The following is a 10,166-nucleotide window of genomic DNA, read 5'->3' as shown; positions in this document are numbered from 1 at the left end:
GAAAAAAAGATTTGAACATGAGAAAAGATAATGAGAAAAAAAACTAATCATTGTGTGTTTTGTTTGTGAAGGTATAGAAAACAGTGTGAGTTGTATGATAAATTTATGAGTTTCTTCAAGGAGTTGGAGATTCTTTGGACAACTATTTTACCAAAAAATTAGATTCAATTAAAAAAACACCGCATATTTTTAAATATCTAATAAGCATATATTTATCAACCCAACATAACACATTGACAATTTTTCATTATCATTTGCCACACACGGTCAAAAGTAAATAAATTTGAAATAATTGAGGTTGAATGAAAAATTCACAAGAAAGAGAATGACATTCAAAATAAAATTTTAAGATTGAAAAGTTAAAGACTTAATTGCATATTTAGTACCATATTTTCAGCAACTCATGAATTGGTCCGTTCATTTTAAAATCACTCAGCTTCACTGCTAGGAAATGCAAAATTAGTGACGGAAAAAATAAAATCCCTCATAAATTCTTTGGTCGCAAAATTTAGTAACATAATTAGAGAGGGATTTCATGTTATCCCTCATTAATTTTTGTTTTTTTAGTACTGTTTTGATCCCTTTTTGCTATTTTTAGACTAGAAAACAATGATGTGACATATTTTAGATGACCTTGCATTTAGTCTGATGATGTAGAATAATCAATACCCATGTAATTACATGAAAACTCCTTTAAAGTTTTAATTTAAATATGACATATCACCCTTTTTAAGTTCAAAAATCTGAAAGAGGCACCAAGACCGTGTAATTTTGAAATGGAAGGACAATTTCCGTGAGTGAGTGAAAATAGAAGAACCAAAATTGTAATTAAGCCAAAATTAAACAAATGACATCCAAAAACTAAAAAAATAGTTCATCATATTGTCGTGAGTTTCGAGGCATCCTACATTGAGATTGATCATCGCATTAGATTAAAAGAAACCAAACAAGTAATTAGACACCACATCTTCACCCTAAAGCTTAAAGTAGTAGGTATATGAGTCATATAACTTATATGTTGTTCAACATCTACTTCAATTTAATATTAAAATTAAATAAATGACATCCAAAAACTAATAAAACAATTCATCATAATGTTCAGAGTTCAGTAACAAAAAAAAAAAGTCCAGAGTTCTAATGGAGACTACAATGAGTTGGATCATCACATTATGTTAAGGTTAATCATACAATTGACAGCACATCATCATCCAAAATCTTAGTGTATTAGGTATATCGATCATCTCACTTATATGTTTCTTAACATTTACTTTTGCATCCACAGACAGATCGAGACAGATCGAGACATTGGATACATGTGAGGCTAAAATAGTCCATCAATGTATTAAAATTTTAAATTGTCTCTGATTGCACACTTCATTAGTCAAAATAGTCCCTAACATTCAAATACTTCATTGATATTGTCATATTAGTCCTTCAATATACTTATTTATTGTCACTTCAGGGATTATTATGACTAATAAAGTACAAAATCATGTATTATTTTATAATTTTAATACACTGAGAGATTATTATGACTATTTATTACATATTCAGGGATCAAAATAACTATTACCATTTTTATAATATACATAAAAAAATAGGGAAGGGCATGTGGGGCTTTAGCCCCACATAGCCTAACATAGATCCACCCCTCATTTCATACAAAGTGAAATTTTTACTAACACTTGACACAATATCTGTGTTCCACCACCAAGAACTTCTCCCCCGCAATGTTAAACATAAATAACATACCATCGTTGAACTTTCTGGAGGAGTCAGCACCGGTCGATCGACACATTTGAGAAGGAACAACTACACAAGTGAGAATGATACTGCATCTTCATCCAAAACTTTCATGCTTAAGTATTAGTTTTTTTTTTTTCTTCTTCCGCTTATTAGTTAATAAACCTCCATTGTTTTATCCCACGTTTGAATTTAACTGACAATAAATACATCATAATATTGTATCCCTCAACTATGACGAAATTCTAACCCGTGCTTGGCACGGGTGTCCATACCAGTGATATACCTTCAATTAGTTAATTAATGGTTGATATTGTTCAATTTAATTTGTTAACTATTTTTTTAAAGGGTATACCAACTAGTGATTAAAGAAGTTAAAAAGAAAATGTTATGTTGAAAATACATTTTATAAATTTCTGATCCATTGACAACATGATTTTTCAATGTCATACTATTATATTTGATTCCTCCTTGATTGATGTTCTAGGATATTGTTTAATATTCTCTTTTTAAAATAAAAAATAAAAACTGGGATCCTAAAAATATAGTTGAATAACATTTTCAATTTTTTCCTTAAAAAAATCATTTTGATTTTGATTTTTGATTCTAGAGCTATCTAAACTTTATTTATCTATATTATATATTATTATCGATATAAAAAATTTAGGCCGAGTGAAGAGCGACAAAAACACCTAATCCCTAAACCAACAACCGGAGAAGGAGAACAAGAAGAAATGGCGTCAATGGCAGCAGCAGCAGCAACGATGGGTTTAGGTTTGGGTATGGGGGGTATGACTGTAACTTCCCATTTCTCACCTTCATCTCGTCTTCTCTCTTTCCAACCTAATAATCTAATCAACCCTCAACACAAACGCCGAACAACATGTTCTATTTCAATCAACCACAAAACCAACACCCTCATCAACAATGAAAGCAACAACGTTCTTCTCTCTGGTTCCACTCGAACAGTTACAACCCTATTCGCCACCGCGCTTTTATGTGTCAAAGCATTCGTCAACATTCTTCCACCACCAGACCTATGTGCATCAATTGCAACATCATCAGCGTCGCTTTGTTTCGCTGTCATGAAAAATACTAGGTCGGGGACGGTGAACACGCCGTTGACGGTTGTAGCGGCGGGGTTGAAGAAATGGTTGGATATTTACAGTGGTGTGTTGTTGGTTAGGGTTTTGTTGAGTTGGTTTCCGAACATTCCATGGGAAAGACAACCATTGTCTGCAATTAGGGATCTTTGTGATCCTTATCTAAGTTTGTTTAGGAATATTGTTCCACCTGTTTTTGATACTCTTGATATTAGTCCTCTTCTTGCTTTTGCTGTTTTGGGTTCTCTTGCTGGTCTCCTCACTGTTTCTGTTTAGATTCCATCCCATCCCATCCCTACAGGTATACATACATACATATATACCTCTTTGCTTTCCTTTTCATTTCTCATTTTCACTCTTTTGTATGTATTTGATTGGATAGATTGGTTATATTATATAACATTGTGTCATTGTTTGATCCATGTAGCCGACCCCCACTTACTTGGATAAGACTTGATTGTTGTTGTTGTATTTGATTGGATGGGTTGTATTGAATTTTGTCTCTTAAGTATGCATTTTACATGTTTGTGTAAACCCCAAGTTTAGTTGTCACTTATAAAGCCCTAACACTAGACTCAACACTGACACGTGGACACTAGTAACAAGTTGACATGTAAACACTGATAATAATTTTAGAATATGGAAGTAAGATATTGTAATTTGTAACCACATGTGTTGGTCTCTGTCATTCCGACACGTGTGTGAGGGACACTATTGATTATACACTAGGCTCGACATTGATATGTTGATGTCAGTAGTAATAATTTGAGAAAATGGAATTGATTTATTGTAACGTTATTTGTAGAGGATATCCTTTCGACAGTTTGTTATACACATTGACCCGAATTTTGTTATCACCTATGAAGCACATATACACATACAGACACTAGACAACGTTAATAATTTGAGAAAATGCAATCACACGTGTCGGACTCAAATATAACCAAATGTGTCGGAGGCATGTTTAACCAAATGTGTCCAACACTGACATTTGTTGGATGTTAGGCACACCTTCCATATGAAGTGTATGTAGTGCTGTGTAGGCTGTCACTCTTTCTCTTGGTTAGTCAGTCCTGCATGATTTGAAAATACTAAGTACTACTCTCTAATGTTTTATAATGGTTTCTAATGTTTTGATAAATCTTTCTTGTTAGTCCCTACTGTTATATATTGACATTTGACAAGATCTTAGGGACTAACTAATGTGATAGGGATTTAACAAAAATGTTTGTGGCTACTTATTAAATATCGGAGACTAATCATCTTATATAGTTTAGGGACTATGTAGGAGGTAGTGGTACTTGAAGTTGAAGTCTAATTGAGCGTTTACTCTTATATCTTGCTTATGTGTGCTAGCTAGCCATTGAGTCTGAAAAGTTCTGTATGCTTAATTGTTTTTTTATCATTTAATTTTGAATATTGGATCTTCTATCTATCTGTCTATGAAAGCTTTCTCCTAATTATGGTAGAATTTCACATTTTTGTGCGATTTTTTCCCCTAGATCTGTGCTGTGGCACGTGATCTTCTCTAGATAATTCTCATATCTTGTGTTGTGATTTTTAAATATTTTGGATGTTATTATTTTGTGGTTGAACAGGTGTGGGCTACTGAAGAATGTTTTCATGAACGACAAAGAATCTTCTTCCTACGTTTTGGCAGAATTTAGAAAAGTGGGTTCTTGAGAAACATAGGTTAAAGTTTGGTTTCTGTATACAATACAATGTAATTTTCAGATTGGTATATTTTGGTAGTTATGTATGTGGTTAAGAAGGCATTGGATTTTTATTTTCGAATAATATATGTTGTGTTTTGTTGTTGGGTTGGATAGTTTAGCTGTATTTTAATTGAAATTCATTCATTATGAGCTCTGGGCAGAGTTTGCAAGCTAGTAATCTTGCTCTTGCATAAATATAAAATACATGTTCAACAATGGTTATGAACTTATGATGCACAATGAATGCTTTGCCATCTGCGCCAATTTCGATTTAGATAATCCGGTTCCTTATTGAGTTCAGAGCAGAACCCCTTGTATCTCTGAGTGAGAGAATTCTGGCTATATATCTGTACATATATAATATAATTTGATTACATTCCTAAGTAGCCAGGTAAACTACAACCTCTAATACGATCCAACTAATCACTTTGATAAGCGTAGGAAAACTTAGGTTCCAGAAAATCTGGATTTATTCTCTGATTTTTGCTTGTCCAGAAAAACTTAGGTTCCAGAAAACCCGGATTTTAGAGCAGAAAAACTTAAGTTATGATATAACAGTAGAAAAACTTGTCAAGCTGGGGATAAGGCAGAGAACTCTTGTCCCTGCACTTCTGGTGTCTTGACAAAATGGTACCAGTTGACATAATACAAAATTGCTGACAAGAATATAGGTTCCAGAAAACCCGGATTTGTTCTCTGATTTTTCAAGGATCATTTACGTGAATTTAATACAGCTTATTTGATCCATGTATTGATTTATCTTATCTGTATGATCGGGTATCTGCAAGATACAGGTGTTTTGTTCAGATATTGGTATTTTACTGTCTAGACTTTAGATGTAAGAATGCATGGGCAACAAGACATGTAATTTTCTTGTCTTTAATTTACATTTGTTATGCCACTCTGATGAACTGTATCACTCACTGTGTTCTACTTGCATGATGCACAATTAAGTAGGATTCAACACAAGCTTCATGCAAAATACAATCATTGTCTATGCACTGCAATATTGATAAGATCAGTCATAATTGAGAGTAGTAAGCAATGGTCATTACTTATTCAGTTTGAGATGGATGCATCTCTTGCAAAAGAACAAAGGTTGGTTGATCCGAATATTTCCATTTGATATATTATTAATGAGAAGTTGAGAACAATGAAGCTTGAAAATATGGTTCACCTTTGAAGGCATATGACCGACTTCTTTCCAAGAATAATGTCCTTCCTTTTATTAGGTGATATAATGATAATTTATCAAAACGAAATTCACAATCTTTTAGTGGCAACTTGCAAAGCTGATTCGAGTGAAACAAGTAAAAGCACTTGCTCCAACAATCATAACAACAGAAATGATGTCTTTGGAATTACGCAACTAGTTGTCTTACTCCTCCTACATCCAGTGCTAAATAATTACAGCAACGTTCTATTGAATTGGGTCAAAGCAAATATAGTATTCTTGTTTTTTTTTTTTTTTTGAAAGAAAATCTGGAATTCATGTTGTTTTTATACTTTGGATTTTGGAAAATATTTATATGAAAAGGGGGAGGGTAAATAAAATATTTTATAAGTTGGAAAAAATTTATACGAAAACGGGGAGGATAAAGATATGGTGCAAATTACGGATGCATCTATTGTTAAGCATGGTAGTCAAATACATCTATGCGTTTTTTTAAGGAAGGCTTAATACATCGTTTGATCCCTTAATTTATTTTTTGTTCTCTAACTATAAAGTGTCTCAATTTGATCCCATAAGTCTTCCTCCATTTACTATTGTGGTCATCTCCGTTGGTTTTTTAATGTTTAAATTTTTTGATATGATTTTAACCATATGATTGCATGTCCATTGTATTGTATTTAATAGTGAACCGTCAGCACCTAATTTTTTTTACTTTCATCATCTTCTCTCTTCTCCTTCCTCATATCTTCATCTTCTTCATTCATCTTTTTCATCATCAGCTTCATCAATCTTTATACAAAACCCAAAAAATTCCAGAAATTATCAACAACAATTAATAACAAAACTATCATCATCATCTCTAGGGGTGTGCAAATTTTTTGTTCGCTTCAGTTTATATAACCACATCTTTGCTTAAGAAAAGTACCAAGGTTCAATTTCTTAACAAGGAACTTACTCACTTCATCAAAGAATCTCAACGAGGATTCAATTTAATTTTAACAATAGATTAATTGATAACCTAACCCCTCTTTTGAAAAGAACATGTAAAATCATCAAAATTACAATTCTCCTACGCCATATAAGAACCTAATTTAAGAAATTGATGAGATTGTACTAATAGGAAGCAAATCAATAGTTAAAAAGATAAAGATACAAACCCTATATTATTACTTTGGAGAATAAGCAAAAATCCTAATTCTAGAATCCATTACAAGGAAAATCGATGGAGAAATAGAACATATGCTTGCTATGTGTCATTGATTGCAAAGAAGAAGAATAAAAAGCGAACGATTAATGTTTTTGGGTGTGGGTTGAACGATTTGGACAAAGGGAACAATTTTTTTGAGCTTTGGAAAATTGGGATTTTGTTTTAGAAAGAAAAATTGAAGCTTTCAGTGTTAGTTGAAGGTGAAAATGGAATGTGTGTGTGTTTGTCAAGTTCGATTTGAGTTTAGACAGAAAAGATATCGAACATGATATTGATGATTTTCTGGGTTTATATGTATATATGATATGATGTTGAAGATGATGAAGAGAAGAAAAGGGAAGAAAATGAAGAAAAGGTAGGTATGGTTGGTTCATGGTAGGATATAATAAAGCTCCATCATCCAACTTTTCCTTTTTTTTTTTTTTAAATCAAAGGGTTAAAATTTAAAATTAATAAGGTCTATGATAGACCACATACACTATTGATCCACTATAGATATTTAAAGTTAAAAACTAATCGAGATGACCAAAATGGGTAACGGATGTATACTTAGGGGACCAAATTGAAACAGTTTAAAGTTAGGGGACCAAATTGAAATCCAAAAATAAGTTAAGGGACCAAAGTATTTATTAGCCTTTTTTTAAGAATATGCAGTAATGGTATATATATCATATATTATATTACTAAAAGTCTTTTTAACGAATGTTTTCGAAACACTCTTTAAACATTTCAAATTTAAAAAATATTATTTATAAAAATATTATTTATACAAATTTTCATAAAAATTTATTATTAAGACCTTTAAAAAATGACTCGAAAAGAACCTATTTGAGTTGGTCTAGTGGTATTGATTTGGGATCTGAGAGTGTGATCCTCTTTAAAGTCTCAGATTCGATTTTCTCTAATACAATTTAGATGAGCTAATTTAACTTCTTAAAAAAAAAAAAAGACTCGAAAACACTTATTAGCATTTATCATATATTAATCACATTACAGTTGGTACGATAAGAAGACGCATATACTAATCACATCACAGTTGGTATGCTACGAAGATGTGTCAATAATAATATTATATACTACTAATCGATTATTTTAATGTTGGAGGGCTAATTCACTTCTCACTATATTCAAAGTATCACAATTAACCTTTAACCTTTATGTTTTAAAATAGCTATTGTTCTTGCGCTTACGTTTCTTTTCCATAAATTTCCCCCATGATAATGCTGGACATATCAAATGTGTGTCAAAAATTAAATGTTGGCATCTCTTTCGACTGAAATATAATTTTAGTTTCTAATGTAATGAAAGTTTTATCCCTTTCACTATAATTAATCCATGTTGGTTGCTATTTACCTATCTAGAGAGCAAAAAAAAAAATGAAACATAAGATCTTTGTAAGCATAAATAAAAAATATTATAGTTCATTATTTAGCGTAATTACTTAAAGAAACGAGAATCATTGTCAAGAACTATTTGCCGAATCACCGTCTAATATATCAATAGCTAAAATGTTTCTTTTAAGCATACATAAAAATATGGTTGTAATTTAATTTTTATCTATACTCGCACGTAATAATTTGTAATTGCACCCGTTTAAGAATGAATTTCAACGTCATCTTACATAAGTATCGAGAGTTTGAAAAAGGTGTGATTTGAATGAAAGAATCCACACAAATTTGATAAAAATATTTGTAATTGAATTTTGTTCTCGTAAGTTTGCCATTTTTAATAATATTATACTGCACAATGAAATTTTGACCATGAAACAGAGTCCCATAATAGATTTTAAAGGAGATATTTTTCAAATCAAACTACTCGTATTCCCGTACAACCATTGTTTGTAGAATAAAGCTTTACCAAAGAGTGTAAAAATCTTCAACTTATTAAGGTCATCTTTTGAGGTTGATAAAGACAAAAATCCCAAAGGTAATAAAACCATTTTGAGCCGTAAAAAAACGTATGATAAATATCGTGGTAGATAGGAAATAAAATATATCAAGTAAATCTAAGCAAGAAAAGTTTAGTCCATCCACTTATGCAAAGTTGTATAACAAAATAAATCAGTCTTTTCATTCAAGAAAATATGTATTTGTTTGTGGAGTTAACTTAGCATGGACCCTTCATTTTGCCCTTATGCCTTTTCTGCTAGATGAGATACTTTTTTTTTACTCAAAATATTTGTTCATGGGATTAATTAAATAAATAATGCATAAATTGACTAATGGTTAATAAAATCTTACTATTATATTATAACACGTGTTAATTTTTTAGAGATAATTTTGTTACTTATTGAAGTCGTATCTAACTCAAGGATTAGTGTATCCAATTATATGCAGAGGATATCTGATTAAAAAAACTTCATTTAATAAGACAATGTTGGAACTTGAAACTTATAGCTTATATATCACAATAGATTTGTGTGGTAAAAAATTTGTTCCCAAAGGCTTATAATATGCTTTGTTAAGCTGCTTTATCTTAGTTTCTCCTAAAAAAAAAATAGCTCGAGTTTATAGATTTCGTCATTTTACTCTTTGTTATCTTAATTGGAAAAAAGTAAATATTAATTAAAAATATCTTTTATGTGATTCATATTTATTACTCATTCATTACTCTAAAGAAAATATTTATTAGTCAATGAATTTACCAAACAATATAAATTAATCCACTAACGTATTTGCTGTCAATTACTTTTCTTTGTAGCAAATTATAAATCGTTTTGGTAATTTCACATTAATAATAATTTATATTGTTTGGTACTTTTTTTATATGAGAAAAAAATTATAATTTATTTACAAAATTATCTTTAATTAATGATATCAAAAAGATAAATGAAATATAAAATGATTTTTATAATTTGAAATGGCCCGAGCATCACTCAATTGATCAAATCGTAAATTCATCTTCAATCAATTAATTAGTTATGAACTATCACTTAATGCTTTTTACCAAATAGAGCTAAAAAAGATATACGTTTAAAAACACAGAAAGAAAGGAAAACGTTGGTGGTTGTTAATATTACGAATTAAGATTAAGATTAATGAATGAATGAAAAGAAAAGGAAGGATGATTATGTGTTAATTAATAAATAAATAAATTATATGTTGCTTGGTTTGGTGGTTTTTGCTGGACTAGACAACCTACCAGTTGTTGCAGCACCTGTTTTTTTTTTTTGTTTTTAAGAGAGAGAAAGAGAGATTTTTTTAACTTTTATTATAGTAGTGGTC

The 10,166-nt window shown here is 30.7% G+C and overlaps 1 protein-coding gene across 1 annotated transcript; it reads left to right on the top strand.

Moving 5' to 3' along the window:
* The first annotated feature begins 2,404 nt into the window (after nucleotides 1–2,404).
* Nucleotides 2,405–4,705, top strand: LOC25491180 (ylmG homolog protein 1-2, chloroplastic). The gene is made up of 2 exons (XM_013599049.3): nucleotides 2,405–3,147; nucleotides 4,445–4,705. Exon 1 carries the CDS (start codon nucleotides 2,478–2,480, stop codon nucleotides 3,120–3,122), a length of 645 nt encoding a protein of 214 aa, XP_013454503.1. The 5' UTR covers nucleotides 2,405–2,477; the 3' UTR covers nucleotides 3,123–3,147; nucleotides 4,445–4,705.
* Nucleotides 4,706–10,166: the final 5,461 nt, after the last annotated feature.

The sequence above is a fragment of the Medicago truncatula genome, chromosome 4 (genome assembly GCF_003473485.1).
Source record: "Medicago truncatula cultivar Jemalong A17 chromosome 4, MtrunA17r5.0-ANR, whole genome shotgun sequence".
Classification (NCBI taxonomy): domain Eukaryota; kingdom Viridiplantae; phylum Streptophyta; class Magnoliopsida; order Fabales; family Fabaceae; genus Medicago; species Medicago truncatula.
The sequence above is the reverse complement of the archived record's forward strand: the minus strand, read 5'-3'. Positions and strand labels throughout refer to the sequence as shown.

What these genes read in the sequence shown, in the direction of transcription:
- LOC25491180 (XM_013599049.3), top strand. Translation starts at nt 2,478, where the DNA reads ATGGCGTCAATGGCAGCAGCAGCAGCAACGATGGGTTTAGGTTTGGGT.